The sequence below is a fragment of the Chelonia mydas genome, chromosome 5 (assembly GCF_015237465.2).
Source record: "Chelonia mydas isolate rCheMyd1 chromosome 5, rCheMyd1.pri.v2, whole genome shotgun sequence".
Taxonomy (NCBI): Eukaryota; Metazoa; Chordata; order Testudines; family Cheloniidae; genus Chelonia; species Chelonia mydas.
Window position 1 is genome coordinate 69915891 of NC_051245.2, and position 24789 is coordinate 69940679.

Genomic DNA, 24789 nt, shown 5'->3' on the forward strand with positions numbered 1-24789 from the left:
TTCTGCAGGCCCTGTTCTCCCTTTAGAGGTTAATGATAGGGACACTCCAACTCCTGAGCACAGTGTGTCCCCCTGTTCCACTGGACTCACTCCGAATTCACGGATCTGCTATTCTAAAAGGAATAGTATACATCGGCTTACCAGTTTCACCTCAGGATCACCACTCTGCTCTACACACAGCACTTAGATACATGTATAGTAAAAACAAGAAGTTTATTTAACAAAGAACAGAGATTTAAGAAGAAGTAAGTAAAATTCATGGAAATATATGATTACATATAAAATAAAATCATAGCATGCTTTCTAGAACCTAAACAAGCTATTCTCCTGTCTCAAAAAGGTTGGGTCACTTGAAATTTCTCTCCCAGAATCAGCCAGCCCGACCAGCTGTAATCTTCTGTTCGTAAGACAAGTCAGCTGGCAGCTTGTCTCCTGAGTGAAGGATAGCTGGTTGTATCTCTGCACCCTCAATATAGTTCCAGTGATCCATTGTCTTCACTTGTTTAAAAAAAAAAAATTACCCCTGCTGCTTGTTTTTTCCTGTCTAGAATCTCCCTTGAACACTTTGCAATCGCTTGATTAGCATTTTGCTCAGACTGTAAATATATGTTCATTGAGAAGTATACGATACTCAACCTCCATATAGCCAGGCAGGTAGATAAGTGTCTCTTGTCTGGAAGAAACTTACCACCTTCTGGTGACCAGCTCCAAGTCAATAACCTTAAGAACATAATTTTAAGGGGTTGTGCACACACATACACACACACAACTCCTTATGTATTATCCATCTATACATTTCACAATGATTAAGTACCAGTATGACACAGGCTTTCAGTAGAGACCTTTCATTACATTCTTTGACTAACTAGTATGTAGAAACCAGACCCTGTAACCCTTATTTATACCTGTGCCCTCTGCCAGTTGACACCAAGTGGTCCCTTGGTCACACCTCCACAAATGCATAACAAATTGTTCAGGTTTTTTTTCCCCATTATTTCAATTTTTTTTAAATGCTGCTCAGTACATTTGACTATAGACCTATTTCAGTTTGTTTTTATATTTACATTTTACAGCCCTGCTTCTATTTTTTTAAAAACCTGTGTTAATGGGAGAGATGCACAAAACTGGAGATGAATATGAAAGATCCATCCACCTTTGTATGCAGTTACCAAACATTAGGAAACTTTCAGCATTTTTGGTTTAAAAATATAAACACAAGTAAACATTGGTCCTTTTTTGCTGACAGGAGTGCGAGATACAAAAATTCTGTGTGCTTTTTTGATTAGGTTGCAGTTCTAAATCTTGTCATTCTAAATTATGTAGAATATGTACTAGTTTTAATCTTGTGTTGTACAGTTTGAGAGAAATGCCTGTTTGCAATTTCTTAATCTGATAACAGAAAAAGTTGCTTTTACATATAAACATTTAAACCTATTCTGATTACAAACATGGTAAGAAACATATAATGTGGTGTGATGTAGTGTGAAAATGAATGTCATTCAGTCAAGGCCAGGTACATTGGAATATTTGGAACATCATATATGAAGACCATGTTACTAAATATGCAAAATCAGGCTCTAAATTCTTTTTGACTAGGTACCCAGAGCTGTCAGTCAAAATCACCAACCCAGACAGCTGACTGTGTCTTTTAAAGCCATTTCATAACTGGATTTTTTCCTGATGTTGACAAGTGTCTGCACCTCCCTTGCATCTCAAAGGAAAGCTCACTTGAATTTAATGACTGACCCTCTTAAAAATAAGAGCTTACATTTAAATGGCCCAGCAAGTTCAATATATCTTGTTTTTTGCAAATTAACCCAACTTGATGCCAAGATTGGGATATCTGTGGCAGCTGTTTACATCTACCTCAAATTTTATTTCAGGAGAAGTATTGGTTTATTTTGCTACAGTCTGAATAAATTTAAAGTTTCAGATAAATGAAAGTATGCAACAAACAGAAGTTCATTAAAGTTAAAGAAACAAAACATGTAAAGAACAGTGACAGTTCTGTCATAATAAACCCAGACCCAACAGACTACCAGAAGCTGGGACTGAATGATAGGGGATGGATCACTTGATAAATTGCCCTGTTCTGTTGATTGCCTCTGAAGTATCTGCACCAGGACTATCGAAGGCAGGTTACTGGGCTAGATGGACCATTGGGCCTACCCGGTGTGAATGTATTTGTGTTTTTAATGAGCTGGGGCCAGGGCTCTGTGCATGTCCCCTTCCCCCGTTGACTCCCATTTCCCCTCCCCCATCATTATTTTGCTTTCTGTCTGGGAGATAAATCATTCAGAGTGACAACATATTAAATTCTATTGGGAGGCTGAGCAGGGATATAGTTATACAGAAAGGCATAAATTGGTGCCATCGACCAGTTTGATCTATAGACAATTCCACAGGTGCTTGAAACTGTGACTGTGCTAATCAAATGACAGGGGCTCTATTTGTTCCCCATATTCCTCCCCCTTTTGGTTTTTTGATCCCCCCCCCCCCCCCCGAAAATCGATACGATTCTAGATATTGATGCCTAGAGCATTCCTTGAAATTTTGGAAATGATCAGTTGTGATGTTCAAAAGTTAATGTGTTGCATACAGACAGACAGATAAACACAGAAATGCTGTTGAATTTGAGTGTAAGGCCATCACAAGTTCAACCAACAAGTTTACTATAAACTGATGTTTCATAGCTCTCTACCTTCCATTGCTATCTTTAAATGATTCCTTTGCCTATATCAGTACAAACTTCCCCATGCTTGGCCGTTTTGACAGTGAGGCCTTGTCTGCACTTGGGCATGGCTACATCACTTCCCCTGAGTGCTGTGCCTATGCCTACCCAAGTACCAGTGTAGATGCAGCTAGAATGGAAGAATGCTTCTGTTGACCTACGCACCAATGCTGAGGGAGGCAGATTACCTACAGTGATGCGGGGGGGGCGACCCCTTCCATCATTGTAGGAAGCATCTACATGATGGTACTTCAGCAGTATAGTTGTGCTGCTGTAGCACCTGTAGCATAGACATAGCATCAGAACAGGTCCACTTCATACAGATGGACTCAGATCTGCTGGAGCCTTCGTACTTAGGATGCCACCCTCCTGGAGACCCAAAATAAGGAAAATAATGTTAAATTAAGTAAATACAAAATTTGCAATGATTTAACTTTTACTGTTTAAAAAACAGTTTAGTTAAGCTGGTGCAAAACCCTTTGTAGATACTCTTTATTTTGGTTTGGGTGATTTTGTTTTACTTAAATCAGTAAAGAAGTGAAGTTTAGACTTGAAATTAGATGACGGTTTCTAACCATCAGAGGAGTGAAGTTTTGGAATAGCCTTCCAAGGGGAGCAGTGGGGGCAAAAGACCTATCTGGCTTTAAGATTAGACTCGATAAGTTTATGGAGGAGATGGTATGATGGGATAACGTGATTTTGGCAATTAATTGATCCTTAAATATTCATGGTAAATAGGCCCAGTGGCCTGTGATGGGATCTTAGATGGGGTGGGATCTGAGTTACTACAGAAAATTCTTTCCTGGGTATCTGGCTGGTGAATCTTGCCCATGTGCTCAGGGTTTAGCTGATCGCCATATTTGGGGTCGGGAAGGAATTTTCCTTCAGGGCAGATTGGAAGAAGCCCTGGAGGTTTTTCGCCTTCCTCTGTAGCATGGGGCACGGGTCACTTGCTGGAGGAGTCTCTGCTCCTTGAAGTCTTTAAACCACGATTTGAGGACTTCAATAGCTCAGACATAAGTGAGAGGTTTTTCGCAGGAGCGGGTGGGTGAGATTCTGTGGCCTGCGTTGTGCAGGAGGTCGGACTAGATGATCATAATGGTTCCTTCTGACCTTAATATCTATGAATCTATGACTTAAGCTAAATCCATGTAAGAGTGAGTTATATTGAAGTAGGAATGTGTGCACTCACACTTGCACAGGTTTAAAAACACACTTTTCTAGTTAAAATGGTGCAATACATATCTAACAAAAACGACATCACCACAATTGTACCTCAGTTGTTTTGAGTAAAGATATAATTTCAAAACCCAACACTAGTTCTGCAGAAGTCAGTAGGAGTACAGCAGAAGAAAAGCTTGCAGATTGGGTCCTGGACTTGTGTAAAAAAAAAAAAAAAAAAAATTAATTTGCATCAACCACCGTGTAAAATATTTTATACCATCTGTGACAACTCTTAAATTTGGCAGGATAGAAAATTGCTACCTGACCTTTAATCTAATGGGAAAAAAAGATAAAATGTAGTTTAACAAATTATTTGACTAGGCTAGAGAAATAAGAGAATATATGAATGAGCAATTCCCTTTGACAACATCACACCAACCCATTTTTAGTGTTGTTTTAATAAATTCTCTATCTTGTTCTCCAGGAGTTTAAAAAATTTATAACTCATTTCAAAGACTTTCTCCCCACCTCTAGCCCTCAGCAGCATGGGAATCAAGGGGGTCAGGTTATTGTGTCTGAACTATATAGTTCCATTGGCTGAAACACTGGCCTGTAATTGAACAGTGTGCCACAACTACTTGTGCAGCCCAGAGACTGCAGAGTGGCTGTGTAGTTGCTCCATGCTCCGACCCCTAGTTGGTGCAGGGAAAATTATATCACCCTACCCTGTGGAAGTGTCTCCTCAAAACCCTTATACTTGAAATTTGCATTGGGGACAATAATTGGAGCCTGAATAGGACTTTAAGGTTGCACCCCTATCATAATATAGAACATCTTAACTTCTAAGGGAATCCATTCTTTCTCTCTTCCTCCCTACCTCTTAGTGGAGTACAGTGTATCTGGTATCTCTGCTGAACGTGTTCCAGGAATTGTTTGCATTGAGGAAGAGTGGCTCAGCAGACATTTCCTTAAAATACAAAGGACAGCAACTGGACGAAGATACTTGTAATTGTTTGTTTAGAATTCTTTAGGTTTGTAACAGTAAACAAAAAGATGCACAATTCTTGATGTAGGAGCAGTTATCCATATATAATAGCTAAGGGGTACCTCTCTAATTATTTGGACATGGTCTCTCTCTGTGACTTCTGTTCCTTTTAAAAGCAGTTTCTAAACCATGAGACAAGATGAATAATATTTTATTCCTGTTGAGGGGGAGGGGTTTGCCTGTGGCAATGCTTTTCAATTTATTTTTGTTATTGATGGAGTCTCCATTGTAATAGCAAAAGCTTTCAGACCTAACTCACATTTGATTGTCCACCTGAATTTAGGCCATTGAGCATTTGGAGCCTGGAGGTAATCAGTGTTTTTACAGTGAATCTTTTCTGCATCGTGTTTTTTTTTTCTTGCTCAGTTATATAATTTGATCAAACATTGCTTTTATAGTATAGAGTGGAAAGAGATGTTTGCTTCAAATCCTAGGCTGTACATGTATGAGTCTTAAATCTTTTTCTCATAGGCCAGGTAGTAGCAGCTGTAATATGTTATGACCCTTAATACTTAGTTACTACAGTGATAAGTCTTTATGGAGAAACTTTGGCAACTCAGCACCTATGCTTCTACTAAAGTCATTGGGAGTTAAAGATGCTCAGTTCCTCTGAAAATTAAGCTACTTTTATTTTGGTGCCTAAATAATAGATTTACAAGACTAATTTTAGGCACACAAGTTTGAAAACGTTGGCCTTCATTTCTGTGCACCTTGATTTCGCCACGTGTAACATAAAGAGAACGCCTAACTCCTTGAAATACTGAGATGAATTGTGCTGTAAAAGGTGATGTGCTATTTTAAGGGAATGAACTCCTGAATGCAATCATATTTGGAAGAATGTTGAAATCAAGTCAAATAACATTTTAATGACAGTGGATTACTGTTCAGATGAAATGTTGCTGTGGGCTTGTGCCAATATTGCATTAGTAGTTATAGTGAAATCTGATATTTGGAGAGGAAGAGATACATTTGTTCTGTGTTTCAATTGTTGTGGTATGGATTTTTTTTTTTAGTTGTGCTCCGCTCTTTTTTTTTACAGGAGGTGCTGAAACAGCTACAGGGAAGCATTGAAGATGAGGCAATGGCTTCTTCTGGACAGATTGATTTGTTGGAGCGACTGAAAGGTAAATTTGGAAAGATTTTTAAATAGGGTTACTTGCTTGCCAATCGTAGTTGCTGAGGTGTAATATTTTCAAGGATCCCAAATCCCCCTGACTTTCAATGAAACTTAAGACTCCTAAGTGCCTAAGTCACTTTTAAAAATAGGACTAAAGACCCTAAATCACTTAGGTGCTTTTTGAAATGTTTATCCTAAGTCTTCATGCAAAATACTATTGATACACAAGCTACATTTTATTGAACTTCCATAAAACTGCACTTGATTTGTATTGCTCAAATAGGGGTTTATTACCTTTTTGTTTAGATTAATAACATGATCCTCCAACTGTACTATCAAGGTTGGTTGGTTTACACAATATTTTCCTTTGGGATCTGTAGAAAAACCTGTTTGTTTCCACCATCCTGAAGACAAAAAAAAGTTTACATGACACACACAAAATATAAAATTAAGGTGTAAACAATTTTTTAGGTTTGCTGCTATTAAGCTTCTGCTCTACAAAGCTTTGTTCTTTATTTTTCATTCAGAACTGAACTTGGATAGCGGTAACTTTCCTGGAGTGAAGCTAAGGCCAAAGATGTCCTTGCGTTCATATGGAAGCAGGGAAGGGTCCATGTCAAGCCGTTCAGGAGAATGCAGCCCTGTTCCCATGGGATCATTTCCAAGAAGAGGATTTATGAACGGAAGCAGAGAGAGCACTGGTTATTTAGAAGAACTAGAGAAAGAAAGGTAACTTTTTAATTGGTGTTCATTGTGCATCAACTTCTTTTAATTTTAAATATATAAACTTGGTGATATCTTTAAAATAAAATGAAAAATATCCCCCCACACTAATATTATTCAGCCATCACTTGTATTTATTTTGGGCAACAGCATACTCTGAATTAGATGAACACTTAAACCTGTTGTAGATTCCAGGTTCCATTAAATACAGAAGAAAGTGCAATTAAAACATGTACTGTTACTTCAAGTGTTTGTCCATGTGTGTTCCACTGTTGCACCCCAAGCCCTTGATTTTGGATTCTTTTGGCCAGCAGTGTCTGAGAGTTAGTGTTAGCATGTATTTGATACTTAGTGTTTCCTTTTGATTTAAAAAAAAAAGGGCAGAAAAAAGCTTTTTTCTCTGAAGGACTTCATCTGGTACTGTCCAGCCCTTATGATAGAACAGAGGTTTCCAGGATTTAAGATGTGTCCTCCTTGTGAGGCAGTAATGCCCCTTAATGATGGACATTCAGTGATGGACATCCATAATAATGGATATTATGCCTCAAGCAATTAAGGGCACATTCTAGAGAGATGTGCCATCTGCAAGTTGTTCTCGAACAGTACACAAAAAATGAGAAGTTTACCTGAAGCTGTTTTTAATGAACATGACTATGCACCACTCCTCATCTCCTGGAGTGTCTGGAACTAAAATCCTTGAGCAGACCTCTACCAAAAGTCTTCCATTGTTTCTCAGGGTATCGCTACACAGCAAAGAAAACCCCATAGCTGGCCTATGCCAGCCAAATTGGGCTCGCGGGGCTCAGACTGTGGCTCCAACTGTTTCGTTGCTGTGTAGACTTTTGGGCTTGGGCTGGAACCCAAGCTCTGTGGCCCTGCAGAAGCCCGGAAGTCTACATGGCAATGAAACAGCTCCACAGCCTGAGCTCCACGAGCCCGAGTTAGTTGATATGGGCCAGCAAAGGTTTTTCTTTGCTGTGTAGGCATACCCAGAGGGATCTTCCTAAGTGTCCAGTAAAACATCTGTGGATAGGGGAAGAAAGGATCACTGGTCCTCTAAGGGGTATAGATCTAGGTTCCCCCTCATCAGGTCCTAGCACTAAACAGCAGGAAACCTTTCATTCTGCTGCTCAGAAGGGTAGTTCAAGGCCCAGGGAGGGTCCCTCTGAAACCCATGGTACGGGGGGGGGGGGGGGGCGGAGCCGTGTTGATCGCCTGTGATATACAGGAGATCAGACTTAGATGATCTGGTGATCCCTTCTGGTCTTAAACTCTGACTCTGTGACACTCAGACACTGGCCGCCCTGCCATTGGAGCACAGAGGCCCCTGATACTGATGTCTTTGGTACTGATTACTCTGGTACTGACCATTTCCATTCACATGAGTCTTTATGGCTTTGATAGATCTGAGTCTCTGTGGTCTTGGAATCACTGCAATTGTCAGTGATCAAAATTCCTCTTGTATCATCCACTACTGCCTTTCCAGTACCAAGCACACTTACAGTACTAAATAGGCAGTATACTGAGTGATTGCCTAGCACCCCAGGTATAACTGCTTCTGCACTAGGAGAGGATTATTCTTTCTCCCTCCTCTGGTTCTGCCTGAACCAGGGAGATGCCACCTTCTCATTCATTAGGGTGTGGGTCCTTTGCTATCTACGTATCAGAAAGGGATTCTAGGGCATACTGCTATTATCCAATGCCCAAAAGTTCTAGGAGAAACACTGCCTCTTGGTACCTACCTGAATGGGTGCCATATCATTGCCAGTGCCTTGTTCATACTGAGCACGATGGGGACTACAACCTGTCAGAAAGCCTGCTTCTGCCACACAGCCTAGAGCTAGGTCTTCCTCTCTCCTGAGCCATTGGGGGGTATGGGGCATCAGTTCCACCTACTGCTCAGCAGAAACAAGGCTTTGATAAGGAAGAGTTAGACTAATGACCACGCCGTGCCAACTCGTGTATCATCATCTCCTAATGAGGCTGTGGTACCTTCAACGTCTAGTGCATAGACTGATGACTATAAGACCTTTTAAGAGTTACAGCACAGGATCATGGAAGTTATCCAGAAGAAGTCACACAAGCACTTGAACATTTTACACATCTCTGCCGGGATGCCTTACAATGCTTAAAAATGAGGGCATTTTGGAATCAAACAAGCTACATTGACAGATGGCTGCTTTCTTAGTGATGACATCAAAATGGGGACATCACCATTTTCAGGTACTCTATATACATTGAGCAATTTTATACCCTCCTGGTACCTGTATCTTTGGTTTTAGCAAAGGTCCATGAGAGGACCAACCATCATGGGTCATTAAAATCAAACCCTGAGGTAAGGATCCCAATAAACAAGATCTATTCAGTTGCAAAAATTACTCCTCAGTCAGTTTGCAGTTGAGAATTGCCAATTATCAGACCTTTTTCATGAAATATGACTACTAAAATTGAGACACTATCTCCAAATTTTCCAACAAGATTCATCATGACATCAAAGAGGTATCAAAGTTCATTATCTTGGAGAGACAGCTGGTTGCATGCAGCTCTCAATGTGTCAGACACAACAGCCAGCTCCATGGCCATCTCAGTGACCAGTCCTCTTGCTCCAGTCTGGCATCCCTACAGAGGTACAATCAATAATAGAGAGTGTGCAATTTGAAGGATGAGTTTTTTTTTTAACCCAAGAAGTGATGCGTCCTTACATTCTCTAACAGACTCTAGGGTGACCCTAAAGTCTTTGGAGGTTTACACACACACACTTTAAAAAGGAAGTAAGTCAGGCCTCAACTATACCCTAGGCATCCCTACTTTGCACAGCACAGACCATCTGAGCCTCACAAGAAGTATCGGGTTTCAAAGGAGGTTTCAGTTGCATCATCTTACTACCCTGTAATGACCTCATCAAAGTAGCAGATTTGACTCCTTGGTCAGAACATGTGTACAACCTTTGGATATCCCTTTTATTTTGCCTCTGTTTGGGAACCACTTCTTTTTATTTTTGTGGGGCTTGGAACACCATCACTACAAACAGCTGGGGGTGTCCAGAAACAGAGGTGGATACTATATCCAATTCCAGTCTTCAGGAGCATAAGGGGGAAAGGATTTTACTCCAATTACTTTCTAATACCCAAGAAAATAGGGGGCTGATGTTCCATTCTGGAATTGAGACAGCTGAACACTTCCATCTTCAGATTCAAGTTCAGGGTGGTTACACTGACCTCTATAATTCACTCTCTAGATTCACAGAACTGGTATGCAGCTCTCAATCTGCAGGATGCTTACTTTCATATAGTAATCCATCCTGCCCACAGAAAATACGAAAGGTTTCAGGTGAGCAAATAACACTATCAATATAGAGTTCTGCCATTTGATGTATCAACAGCAGCCAGGATATTTACCAAATGCATTGCAGTAGTGGCAACCTACTTGAGGAAATGAAGTGTCCAGGTTTACTCATACCTAGATGACTGGCTCATTCGGGGAAAGTCTCTATCACTCAGGCTCAATGTAACATACAACATACAACTTTTTGCCTTGCTAGGCCTCAGAGTCAACATAAAGAAATCAGTGTTAATTCCAACACAGAGGATAGAATTTATTGGAACAGTTCTGGCATCCCCTACAATAAGGGCCTATTTGCCTCAGGAAAAGATTTCAAGCCATAGAAGATCTAGACAATTGCCTACAGTATCATTATCAGATATTGATGCAAACTTGTCTCAGATATCTGGTGTCCATGGCCTCCTGCACATATGTAACATACCATTCCAGATTTCCCCTCCAGTGCATGAAAAGGTCATTGAAGTCAGTGTATCAGCCCAACAAACGTCTAGAGATGAAGGTGCAGTTTCCTCCAAAAGTTCTGTCACCATTAAAGTGGTGGAAGAAGCATCTGCAAGTATCTTTCACCATAGCCATCCAAGATGCTAATCATAGATGTCTCCAGTCTAGGATGGGGAGCCCACCTAGACAATCTTCAGACTTAAGGCCTTTGGATTCTCAGGAAGCCTGGTTACACAGAAACATTTTAGAACTAAGGGCCATTTTTTCCTAATGATTCTCAGAGGCTAAGTCATTCAAATTGCAACACACAACACCACAGTGATGCTTTATATCAGCAAGCAGCAGGGAGAAAAATCTGCTCCTCTGTGTCAAGAGACTGTACACATTTGGAATTGGTGCATGTGGCATGAGATTACCCCAATAGCACTTCACTTACCATGTTTGCAGAATGTTATAGTGGACTACTCCAGCAGGGAGTTTTCAAGCAGCCACTAATGGTCAGTGAAGGAGACAATCATATTCACAAAGTGGGGTTGATCCTTTGTGACAAAGGAGAATAAAAAATGTTACAAATTCTGCTCCAGATACGGCCAGGACCAGGGATCTCTGTCAGAAGTGATTAGAGTCCCCTGGACTCCAAATCTAATGTATACATATCCTCTGATTCCACTAATCTCAAGAGTCATCTGGGGACTAAACCAAGATGATCATGCTGGCACCAGCCTGGCCAAGGCAGTTCTGGTTCTCAGACCTGATGAATCTCTCAGTTTGTCCTCCAGTCCAATTACCTCTTCAGCCAGATATAATATCAAAAAGGAAGGGGTAGATGGTCCCTTCAGATCATCCATGCACCTCATACCATGAAGCCTGGCAGGGTGACATTGGTAGAGAGAGAAGCTACTGGGTGGAGGTACAGAATATCCTTATCCACAGTAGAAAGGACTTTTCAAAGGTTGGTTTATTGAGTCAATCCCACCAACGTCCGTTATCTCTGAAACTCACATACCTGATATACTGGAATATCTCCTGTCCTTAAGGAATTCAAGACTGTCTGTAAATTCCCTTAATGTTCACTTAGCAACCATTTCAGCTTGACATGCTCCCATTCAGGGCCATTGAACATTCTCATGTCCCACAGTAGCTAGATTCTTGAAGGGCCTTATGCAGGTGCCTCTCCTTCCATGGGATTTCGACCTAGTGCTGATGGGTCCATCCTTTCAGCCCCATGCTATGTTTCCTCTTCCACTTGTCCATCAAAATAGCCTCTTAGTGGCTATAACATTGGCCAGAAAGGCAGTAGAGTGATGGGACCTCCGTATATGATGCCTCATAGGGACAGGAGGACCTTGTTGCCTTCCCCAAAGTTTTTGCCAAAGCTAGTCTTTGACTTCCATTTCAGCCAAGTAATATATGTGCCTGTATTTTTCCCAAGCCACATTCCAACAAAGGAAAAAATAAAGTTTACACTTCAGTCAAGGTTCCTTCCTCACTCTGAACTCTAGGGTACAGATGTGGGGATCTGCATGAAAAACCCCCTAAGCTTATTTTTACTAGCTTAGGTTAAAACTTCCCCAAGGTACAAGCTATTTTACCTTTTGCCCTTGGACTTTATTGCTGCCACCACCAAGTGTCTAACAAATATATAACAGGGAAAGAGCCCGCTTAGAAACCTCTTTCCCCCCCAAATCCTCCCAAACCCTACACCCCCTTTCCTGGGGAAGGCTTGAGAAAAATCCCCACAATTTGCATCGATGAACCCAGACCCAAACCCTTGGATCTTAAGAACAATGAAAAAGCAATCAGGTTCTTAGAAGAAGAATTTTAATTGAAGAAAAAGTAAAAGAATCACCTCTGTAAAATCAGGATGGTAAATTCCTTACAGGGTAATCAGATTCAAAACATAGAGAATCCCTCTAGGCAAAACCTTAAGTTACAAAAAGACACAAAAACAGGAATATACATTCCATTCAGCACAGCTTATTTTATCAGCCATTTAAACAAAACGGAATCTAACGCATATCTAGCTAGATTACTTACTAAGTTCTAAGACTCCATTCCTTTTCTGTTCCCAGCAAAAGCATCACACAGAGAGAACCTTTGTTTCTCTCCCCCCCCCCCCAGCTTTGAAAGTATCTTATCTCCTCATTGGTCATTTTGGTCAGGTGCCAGCGAGGTTATCCTAGCTTCTTAACCCTTTACAGGTGAAAGGGTTTTTCCTCTGGCCAGGAGGGATTTAAAGATGTTTACCCTTCCCTTTATATTTATGACAACTTCTATCTAGATAGAACTAAGCCATTTAGGACATTCTCTAGGTTATTTGTTGTTCATGCAGGTATGGGTGAGTATGCAAGGTCAGAGTGTATCAACACAAACTATTGAACTGGTTTTCTGCTTGTATTAAATTAGACTATCAAATAGATAACTGACATCCACCCTCGAGGGTGACAGTCCACTCACCCCACTGTGGTTAAGCAGCTTCTGCAGCTTCTTTGAAAAGTGTTCCAATAGTAGAAATATGTAGGACAGTGTCAAGGTTCCTTCCTCACTCTGAACTCTAGGGTATAGATGTGGGGACCTGCATGAAAACCTCCTAAGCTTACTTTTATCAGCTTAGGTTAAGACTTCCCCAAGGTACAAACTATTTTACCCTTTGTCCTTGGACTTCCACTGCCACCACCAAACGTTTATTTGGGTTTATTTATTAGGAAAGCGTTGTTTGGAAACATCTTCCCCCCCCAAAATCCTCCCAACCCTTGCACCCCACTTCCTGGGGAAGGTTTGGTAAAAATCCTCACCAATTTGCATAGGTGACCACAGACCCGAACCCTTGGATCTTAAGAACAATGGAAAAGCATTCAGTTTCTGAAAAGAAGGATTTTAATAGAAGCAAAAAGTAAAAAAGAATCACCTCTGTAAAATCAGGATGGTAAATACTTTACAGGGTAATTAGATGCAAAACATAGAGAATCCCTCTAGGCAAAACCTTAAGTTACAAAAAGACACACAGACAGGAATATCCATTCTATTCAGCACAGCTTAATTTCTCAGCCATTTAAAGAAATCATAATCTAACTCATATCTAGCTAGATTACTTACTAAGTTCTAAGACTCCATTCCTGTTCTGTCCCCGGCAAAAGCATCACACAGACGGAAGCCTTTGTTTTTTCCTCCCCCCAGCTTTTGAAAGTATCTTGTCTCCTCATTGGTCATTTTGGTCAGGTGCCAGCGAGGTTATCCTAGCTTCTCAGCCCTTTACAGGTGAGAGGATTTTTCCTCTGGCCAGGAGGGATTTTAAAGGGGTTTACCCTTCCCTTTATATTTATGACACGCCCCCCCAAATCACAGCTAGGGTGAAATGCTGGCTGGGATTTCTTCCTGGAGCTCTAGGGAAAAACAGTTAATAAGACACATGCACCTCTAAGTATACTACCAAGTACATAAAGACTAACAATATTTTTCACATCTCAAGGACGATTTTAACCAGTTGATTCTGGGAAACTTTCACGGGAGAGTGCGTCAGCCACTTTGTTAGAAGCTCCTGAGATGTGTTGGATGTCGAAATCGAAATCTTGGAGAGCTAAACTCCACTGAATATGTTTTTTGTTATTTCCCGTGGCGGTATGAAGCCACTGTAGCGCAGCATGGTCGGTTTGCAGGTGGAAACGCTGTCCCCAAACATATGGGCGTAGCTTTTCCAGAGCGTAGACAATGGCGTAACATTCTTTTCACTTTTCTTTTCATTGACTGACCAGTTGCTTTCCCTCTCAGTTTTTTGCTGAGAAACACTACAGGGTGGAATTCTTGATTCGGTCCTTCCTGCATTAAAACTGCTCCCACACCACGCTCGGACGCATCTGTGGTTACTAGGAACGGTTTGTCAAAGTCTAGGGCCCTTAGTACAGGGTCAGACATGAGTGTCGCTTTAAGCTGGTTAAAGGCCTTCTGACACTCTTAGGTCCACTGAACGGCGTTTTGCTGTTTCTTGTTGGTTAGGTCAGTCAGTGGGGCGGCAATTTGGCTGTATTGCGGTACAAATCGCCTGTAATAACCGGCCAAGCCTAAGAAGGATTGAACCTGTTTCTTTGACCTTGGGATAGGCCACTTTTGGATAGCATCCACTTTGGCCTGTAGGGGGTTGATAGTTCCTTGACCCACCTGGTGTCCAAGGGAAGTCACTCTGTTTAGGCCTATTTGACACTTCTTAGCCTTAACAGTTAGTCCTGCCTCCCTAGTGCGCTCGAAGACTTTTTGTAGATGTTCCAGGTGTTCTGCCCAGGAATCCGAAAATATGGCCTCATCGTCAAGGTAGGCGACTGCATATTCTCCTGATCCCGCTAGGAGACCATCTACAAGTCTTTGGAAAGTGGCGGGTGCATTTCTTAGTCTGAAAGGGAGTACATTAAATTCAGACAGCCCGACATGTGGTGAAGGCTGACCTTTCCTTGGCGGATTCATCTAGCAGTACCTGCCAGTACCCCTTGGTTAAGTCCAAGGTAGAGATGAACTGGGCCCGTCCCAGTTTCTCTAATAGTTCATCTGTGCGTGGCATTGGATAGTGGTCTGGGCGAGTTACAGCATTTAGCTTACGGTAGTCCATGCAAAAACGTATCTCCCCATCTGGTTTGGGAACTAGAACCACTGGAGATGCCCCTGCACTTCCAGAGGGGCGGATTACACCCAACTGTAAAATATCCTGGATCTCCCGTTCTATAGCAGTTTTAGCTTGAGGAGACACCTGGTAAGGTTGGACTTTAATTGGGTGAGCATTACCTGTGTCAATGGAGTGGTATGCCCCTTCAGTCAGTCCTGGGGTGGCTGAGAACGTCGGCGCGTAGCTAGTGCACAGCTCCTGGATCTGCTGTCGCTGCATACGCCCAAGGGTCATGGAGAGGTTCACCTCTTCCACACCACCAGCACTTTTCCCTTCGTAGTAGACACCTTCAGGCCACTCAGCGTCGTCTCTTCCCTGGGCTGTAAACTGACAAACCTTTAACTCTCTGGAATAAAAGGGCTTTAGAGAATTAATATGGTACACTTTAGGCTTTCGGTTGGAGGTGGAGAATGCTATGAGATAATTAACAGCTCCCAGGCGCTCCTGGACCGTGAATGGCCCTTCCCATGAGGCTTCCATTTTATGGGCCTGGAGCGCCTTTAAGACCATGACCTGGGTCCCCTACTTTGAAGGAACGCTCTCTGGCATGTTTATCATACCAGGCTTTTTGCTCTTTTTGAGCATCCTGTAAGTTTTCTTTAGCAAGGGCTAAAGAGGTTCGGAGGGTGTTTTGTAGGTTGGTTACAAAGTCCAGAATGTTAGTTCCTGATGAAGGTGTAAATCCCTCCCATTGCTGCTTCACCAACTGTAATGGCCCCTTAACCTCGCGGCCATATACACGTTCAAATGGTGAAAACCCTAAACTGGGATGTGGTACAGCTCTGTAGGCAAAGAGCAACAGCTGCAACACTAGGTCTCAGTCATTGGAGTGCTCATTTACAAATTTACGTATCATGGCCCCCAAAGTTCCATTAAACTTCTCCACCATGCCATTTGTTTGATGGTGGAAAGGAGTGGCAACCAAGTGATTTACCCCATGAGCTTCCCAGAGGTTTTCCATAGTTCCTGCCAGGAAATTAGTCCCTGCGTCTGTGAGGATGTCGGAGGGCCAACCTACCCTGGCAAAAATGTCTGCTAGTGCCTGGCACACACTTTTAGCCCTGGTGTTGCTTAGAGCTACTGCTTCTGGCCATCGGGTGGCAAAATCCATGAAAGTCAGCATGTACTGCTTTCCTCTGGGTGTCTTTTTTTGGAAAAGGACCCAGAATATCCACAGCTACTCACTGAAATGGAACTTCAGTGATGGGGAGTGGCTGGAGAGGGGCTTTGATCTGGTCTTGGGGTTTTCCCACTCTTTGGCATACTTCACAAGACCGGACATAGGTAGAAACATCCTTTCCCATTCCCTCCCAGTGGAATGACCCCCCCAAACGGTCTTTGGTCCTGTTCACCCCAGCATGGCCACTAGGATGATCGTGGGCTGAGCTCAAGAGCTTGGCCCGGTACTTAGTTGGAACTACCAACTGTCTCTGAGGATGCCGGTCTTCCTGGTGTCCACCAGAAAGAGTTTCCTTGTATAAAAGTCCTCTTTCTGCAACAAACCTGGATCGATTAGAAGAGCTGAGAGGCGGTGGGTTGCTCCATGCCGCTGTCCAAGCTCTCTGGAGGCTTTCATCTGCTTCCTGTTCGGTCTGGAACTGTTCCCTTGATGTTGGAGACATCAGTTCCTCATTGGATTGTGGACCTATGCTTGGTCCCTCTGGAAGCGATGTAGGGGATGGGGCTGTTTCCGTTGACTCTGAACCGCTCTCCGCTGGGGCACTATGTTGGGGTTCAGGCTCTGGTTAAGCCTCTTGTGTAGGGGTATGGGCTGCTGTTGGTTCAGGTTCGGTGGGGCCCTCTGGTGTTGAGGTTGCAAGTACTGGATTCAGTGCTGGCAGTGGGTCCGGTGCTGGTTGTTCCGCCGGTTCCAGGACTGGTTCCGTCTGGGTCTCTGGGACTGGATCCACTACTGCTGTTGCAGACATTGGCCCAGGGTCCGGGTCCATCACCTCTGACCGGGTCCTGGTGGAAGTTTCCGGAACAGCGCTAGGCGTGACGGCTGGTTTAGTCTGGCTGCCACCCTCTTGGCTGATTTCACATGATGGGCCAAGTCTTCCTCCAACAGCATGGGGATGGGATAATCATCATAGACTGCAAAAGTCCACGTTCCTGACCAGCCCTGGTACTGGACAGGCAACTTGGCTGTAGGCAAATTGAAAGAGTTGGACTTGAAGGGTTGAATCGTCACTTGGATCTCTGGGTTGATTAAATTGGGGTCCACTAAGGAAGCATGGATAGCTGACACTTGTGCTCCGGTGTCCCTCCACGCGGTGACCTTCTTCCCGCCCACACTCAGTTTCCCTCCGCTCCAAGGGTATCTGGGAGGTATCTGGGCCTGAGGACCTCTGGTGTGATTCCGGTGCAATGAATTGTAATCTGTTGGGGTTCTTGGGGCAGTTGGCCTTTACATGCCCTGGCTCGTTACATTTAAAACATCGTCCAGCTGACAGGTCACTGGGGCGAGGTGGGTTGTTGGAGAACGGTGTGGTGGGACGATAAGGTGGCTGGAGGGTTCCTTGGGGGGTAGGTGGGGCCTTGGGCAGCCCCCGGTAATAGGGTGTGGTCTGAGGTTGTCCCTTCTGGTATCCGCTCCAACTGCGACCAGTTTTTTTCTTCTCTGCCATCTCCACCCATTTGGCTCCAATTTCCCCCGCCTCGATTACAGTTTTGGGTTTGCCATCTAGGATGTAACCTTCTATTTCCTCAGGAACACCCTCTAAGAACTGTTCCATTTGCATTAGGAAGGGCAAATCTACTGGAGATTCAACACTTGCTCCTGATATCCAGGCATCCCAATGTTTCACAATGTGGTAGGCATGTCGGGTAAAGTGGTTTCCACTTTAGGGCTCTGAATCGCTGACGGGAAAGCTTGGGTGTTAGCCCCATTCTGACTCTCGCCTTGGTTTTAAACAGTTCGTACTGGTTCATTTGTTCCTTAGGCATTTCAGCCGCCACCTCAGCTACGGGTCCACTGGGCTGCGGCCTCAGCTCTACCATGTATTGGTGTGTAGAGATGCTGTACCCAAGGCAGGCCCTTTCAAAGTTTTCTAAGAAGGCCTCGGTATCGTCGCCTGCCTTGTAGCTGGGGAACTTTCTGGGATGGGAAGTGGTACCTGGAGAAGGATTGCTAGGATTTGTTGTTATATTTTGCTGAGCCCTTGCCTTCTCCATCTCCAGTTCATGCTTCCTCTCTTTTTCCTTCTCTTCCTCCACATGCTTCCTCTTTTTCCTTCTCCTCCAGTTCTTTGACCCTTGCCTCCAGTTCTTTTTTCCTTTGCCTCCATAGCTCTCCTGTGAGCAGCCGCTTGGTAGTGTTCTGCCTCTTTCGCTGCCTCCCTTTCTTTGTCCTTTGTCTCCATCGCTCTTCTGTGAGCAGCTTCTAGGGCTTTTTCTGCTTCTTTCACTGCCTCCAGTTTGGCTAACTCCAATTTGCGTAGTGCCTTGGTGTCTGTCATCTTTACCTCTCTGTTTTTAACTAACTTCACACCCGAGGGTTAGAAATAAAACAAACAAAACTTGGCTTGTAAAATTTTGCTGTGCTGTAATAGGATACCTATATTCTCTGATAGTGATTATCAGCCTACAGAAAAATCCAAAAAAACCCCAACCCAACAACAATAAAAAAAATTAAAAAAAAAACCCAAAAACCCTAACACCTTTGTCTCCAGGCAAGTAGGCAGAAAACCCCTCTAGTTGCTTTTAGGTTTAAAAAAAAAAAAAAACGAACTTCAGGTCTGTGAAGACTTGTGAATTTCCCTGCAGGAGGTTAACTACTCTGCCTTTAGGTAGAGAAAACTGCAATTCACAAAAGATAATTCCCTTTTGTCTCTGCTCTGGCCCCAAAGCAAAGCAAAAAAAAACCTTCCAACTATTTCCAGTTGGAGACCTGCTTTCTAGCAGCCCAAAGGATTTTAAAAATTTCCTTTTAAAATCTGTTTTTCTGGTTCAAAAAATCTCAAATTGATCTCAAAATGATTTCAAGTTAATCCCACCACTCTGCCACCATGTCAAGGTTCCTTCCTCACTCTGAACTCTAGGGTACAGATGTGGGGACCTGCATGAAAACCTCCTAAGCTTACTTTTACCAGCTTAGGTTAAAACTTCCCCAAGGTACAAACTATTTTACCCTTTGCCCTTGGACTTCCACTGCCACCACCAAACGTTTATCTGGGTTTATTTATTAGGAAAGCATTGTATGGAAACATCTTTCCCCCCCCAAATCCTCCCAACCCTTGCACCCCACTTCCTGGGGAAGGTTTGGTAAAAATCCTCACCAATTTGCATAGGTGACCACAGACCCAAACCCTTGGATCTTAAGAACAATGAAAAAGCATTCAGTTTCTGAAAAGAAGGATTTTAATAGAAGCAAAAAGTAAAAAGAATCACCTCTGTAAAATCAGGATGGTAAATACTTTACAGGGTAATTAGATGAAAAACATAGAGAATCCCTCTAGGCAAAACCTTAAGTTACAAAAAGACACACAGACAGGAATATCCATTCTATTCAGCACAGCTTAATTTCTCAGCCATTTAAAGAAATCATAATCTAACTCATATCTAGCTAGATTACTTACTAAGTTCTAAGACTCCATTCCTGTTCTGTCCCCGGCAAAAGCATCACACAGACAGAAGCCTTTGTTTTTTCCTCCCCCCAGCTTTTGAAAGTATCTTGTTTCCTCATTGGTCATTTTGGTCAGGTGCCAGCGAGGTTATCCTAGCTTCTCAGCCCTTTACAGGTGAGAGGATTTTTCCTCTGGCCAGGAGGGATTTTAAAGGGGTTTACCCTTCCCTTTATATTTATGACAGGCAGCAACTTGGAATTACACGCATATGCTTACACTACATTACTTCATAATAGAAACATCACGATCCAGTGCTCATTTTGGCAGAGCCATCTTACAATCGTTGTTCAAATAGATTCCTAATGCCTATGTCCTGTGGTCTAGGTTGCTGCTTATGAATGACCAAAAGTGGAATGAATATATATATAGATAAGCACTCAAAGAAGAAAAAACTTATTCACCTTACAGTAACTGTAGTTCAAGATGTGTTATCCAGATGTGTTCCATACCCCACCCCCCTTCTCAGCTGCTGTGGAGTCTGAGAACACCTAGATTCTGCATTGGTGAAGGGACTGAGGGATGATCGGGGTTGCCTTGCCGTTTACTCCCTTGGGTTAGAGGCACGATGACCCTTAGGGCTTGTTTTCACTACCAGGGTAAATCGACCTAAGTTACGCTACTCCAGCAACATGAATAACGTAGCTGGAGTCAATGTAGCTTAGGTCGACTTACCGTAGCGTCCTCGCTGTGCTACGTCGTTGGGAGATGCTCTCCGATTTACTTTACTCTCCTCAGAGAGCTGGAGTACCTCGGTTGACCAGAGAGCACTCTGCCTTCAATTTAGCAGGTCTTCACTAGATCCGTTAAATAAGCAGCATTGATCTTCCCGTAGTGAAGACCAGCCCTCAGAGTACAGGTGCAGCCCCCAATGGATGCTGCTGGCCTGAAGAATCCAAACTCAAGTGCCTGGGATACATGCACAAGAACAGTGTGCTATATAAAGAGAACACATCTTGAAGAACCACAGTTACTGTAATGTAACTAATCTAAAAGTATTTTAACTTTATTTTCCTATGTTTTGTGTTTTAAATTTGTTTGACATGTTTGCATGCTAACTTTCTATTCTTAAATATAGAAATATTTATCAGATATGTATTTTATTTAATTTTAAAAAACCCAAAGCTTTCTGAAAGTTCAATGAATCTTTGACATACATTAAAAGTTTAAAACAATTTAAACAAGAAAAACAAGGAGAACAGTTTTCTAAAACCGAAAAGAGAAAAAAGTTCCCACTCCAGTGACCTATTATAGCCATGAAGTTCATCCCAATATGCCCATCATAGCCCTCAACTCCCTGCCAGATTCACACATTTTTACTAAGTAGAAATAAAATGGATGAAAAATCAACTTTCAAGTAAGTTACACTGCTATAGCTGTAAAATGTTTTAATGTGTGCTTTCACATACTTAGAATTCATGTTGTATTACATGTTCTCTGTTTTGTCCAAAGCTCATTTCAGAGTGAAACAGTATCCCTTCAGTGGCACATGTCCAACTGTTAAGTAAGGGTCGAGCCCTGTTTGTTTTTTCTAGTTTAGTGAGTTTAGTACCCTGGCCTTTATCACCCCTGTAACACATCAGCAGAGAACTGGACTGGACAACTTGTCTGGGACTGACGAGATACTGGTAAATTGTCTAATAAAGTATTCTTATTCCTTCTGTTTTGTCTTCCAGTGGGCGTGTGTGTTTTCTGTGACCTTTTCTCACCCTTTTTCTGTGTCTGACCACTACTTACCTCTTTACTAGGCATTTCTAATGGCTACCAGTAATGCTTGCTTGTCCTAGGGGATTTTAATGCAAGTTCATTTGTTCCAAAGGTACAAAGTTTGTGTTCAGTCTAAGTATTAGCTATGCTACAGTATTTCTGAGGTTAAACAAACTTAATGTCAGTTTTCTGACATACTAGACTGAAACTTTCTGACAGTATTTTCAGTAGAAACTAATAGTATATCCCAGCTTTTGCTAATTTAAGCATCACTGCCTAATACATTTAAGTTGCTTTTCCAAGCTACTTTGCTTCAAAGATTTTTCATGTTCATAGATGTTTTATGCATTAGCTACTTAGAAGAGACACATGGTTTGCTTTTGGCATTGAGCAGAAGTTACTGTACTTGGTGAAAAATCAGTCATTTTTATAGGAAATTATTTTTAGGATTTTGGATTTGTTTTAATGTTCATTTTCTCATTTTATGGCCTAAGAATATAACTGAGAATATTTATCATATGTGCAGTTATATAATATAAACAGTGTTGTTGATGTTTTGTTTCTGTCCTTTCTTGTAACAGAGGGATATTATTGATTCCCAAAAACAAGGCAGTGCCTATCCTCCACACTAGCTCTGGGTGCTGCAAGAAAGAACCCACATGGACATGCCTTGGGAACTGCTAACTTGTCAGAAAAGAAGCTTATGTGGCTATTACCTATGCTATTCCACTGGGGTTAGCATATAACGGAATAAATTAGCAACATTTTATATTGAGAAAAATTTTATGGATGTAATGGTCCAAGATATGCTTTCATCTGCACTGCTGCAACACCACTGAATTTGCCCACGTGTAACTGAGAACAGAGTATGGCCCAATGTGTTGTGTGTATAGATATGACGAATCTTCAATTACAAAAATGGGATGAACATTTGTGTTTTTGATATTTTTCCTTTGATCTGTAACAATTCTTCCACCTTAAACTCTCAAGTTAAAAGGAGCTTTGCTTCTGGATAGGTGGGTAAAGTGCCCTCCTAAGTGTCTGATACAAATTTCAGTCCATGAATCAGCTAATCAGGTGCATCTCTGCATGGAATTGATACCGCAATCTCAATTTCTGACAGACAGGTTGCACATCATACAAACTATAATCATACATGGAACTAATTGACACCCTGCTGGCAGTTTCAGCAGACAGTCCTAAGATTGAATAAGCATGGATACTAACTCATTGTTAAAAGAAAAGGAGAACTTGTGGCACCTTAGAGACTAACCAATTTATTTGAGCATAAGCTTTCGTGAGCTACAGCTCACTTCATCGGATGCACACTGTGGAAAGTGTAGAAGATCTTATTATATACACACAAAACATGAAAAAATACTTCCTCCCACCCCACTCTCCTGCTGGTAATAGCTTATCTAAAGTGACCACTCTCCTTACAATGTGTATGATAATCAAGGTGGGCCATTTCCAGCACAAATCCAGGTTTTCTCACCCCCCCCACCCCCCACAAACTCACTCTCCTGCTGGTAATAGCTTATCCAAAGTGACCACTCTCCTTACATTGTGTATGATAATCAAGGTGGGCCATTTCCAGCACAAATCCAGGGTTTAACAAGAACGTCGGGGGGGGGGGGGTAGGAAAAAACAAGGGGAAATAGGCTACCTTGCATAATGACTAAGCCACTCCCAGTCTCTATTCAAGTCTAAGTTAATTGTATCCAATTTGCAAATGAATTCCAATTCAGCAGTTTCTCGCTGGACTCTGGATTTGAAGTTTTTTTGTTGTAAAATAGCGACTTTCATGTCTGTAATCGCGTGAGCAGAGAGCTTGAAGTGTTCTCCGACTGGTTTATGAATGTGATAATTCTTGACATCTGATTTGTGTCCATTTACTCTTTTACGTAGAGACTGTCCAGTTTGACCAATGTACATGGCAGAGGGGCATTGCTGGCACATAATGGCATATATCACATTGGTGGATGTGCAGGTGAACGAGCCTCTGATAGTGTGGCTGATGTGATTAGGCCCTATGATGGTGTCCCCTGAATAGATATGTGGGCACAGTTGGCAACGGGCTTTGTTGCAAGGATAGGTTCCTTGGTTAGTGGTTCTGTTGTGGTATGTGGTTGCTGGTGAGTATTTGCTTCAGGTTGGGGGGCTGTCTGTAGGCAAGGACTGGCCTGTCTCCCAAGATTTGTGAGAGTGTTGGGTCATCCTTCAGGATAGTTTGTAGATCCTTAATAATGCGTTGGAGGGGTTTTAGTTGGGGGCTGAAGGTGATGGCTAGTGGCATTGTGTTATTTTCTTTGTTAGGCCTGTCCTGTAGTAGGTGACTTCTGGGAACTCTTCTGGCTCTATCAGTCTGTTTCTTCACTTCAGCAGGTGAGTATTGTAGTTGTAAGAATGCTTGATAGAGATCTTGTAGGTGTCTGTCTCTGTCTGAGGGGTTGGAGCAAATGCGGTTGTATCGCAGAGCTTGGCTGTAGACGATGGATCGTGTGGTGTGGTCAGGGTGAAAGCTGGAGGCATGTAGGTAGGAATAGCGGTCAGTAGGTTTCCGGTATAGGGTGGTGTTTATGTGACCATCGTTTGTTAGCACTGTAGTGTCCAGGAAGTGGATCTGTTGTGTGGACTGGACCAGGCTGAGGTTGATGGTGGGATGGAAATTGTTGAAATCATGGTGGAATTCCTCAAGGGCTTCTTTTCCATGGGTCCAGATGATGAAGATGTCATCAATATAGCGCAAGTAGAGTAGGGGCGTTAGGGGACGAGAGCTGAGGAAGCGTTGTTCTAAATCAGCCATAAGGAGAGTGGTCACTTCAGATAAGCTATTACCAGCAGGAGAGTGAGTTTGGGGGGGGGTGAGAAAACCTGGATTTGTGCTGGAAATGGCCCAACTTGATTATCATACACATTGTAAGGAGAGTGATCACTTTAGATAAGCTATTACCAGCAGGAGAGTGGGGTGGGAGGAGGTATTTTTTCATGCTTTGTGTGTATATAATAAGATCTTCTACACTTTCCACAGTATGCATCCAATGAAGTGAGCTGTAGCTCACGAAAGCTTATGCTCAAATAAATTGGTTAGTCTCTAAGGTGCCACAAGTTCTCCTTTTCTTTTTGCGAATACAGACTAACACGGCTGTTACTCTGAAATAACTCATTGTTGTGTTCTTAGAGGTGGTCCCTCTAAGTATTGAAGCATGCTAGCAGGGTGCTGTGTGGGTTGATGCTGTACCTGTT

General features: G+C 42.5%; 1 protein-coding gene across 13 annotated transcripts in view; it reads left to right on the forward strand.

Annotated features, from left to right (window-relative positions):
• APC (APC regulator of WNT signaling pathway) overlaps positions 1-24789 on the forward strand; it is a 201085-nt gene that overhangs the window by 76934 nt on the left and 99362 nt on the right. For all 13 annotated transcript variants that reach the window (XM_037901538.2, XM_043547784.1, XM_037901544.2 and 10 more), the window contains 2 exons: positions 5980-6064; positions 6585-6786. In XM_037901538.2, coding sequence (XP_037757466.1) covers positions 5980-6064; positions 6585-6786 — 287 coding nt within the window. The remainder of the gene's footprint in view (positions 1-5979; positions 6065-6584; positions 6787-24789) is intronic.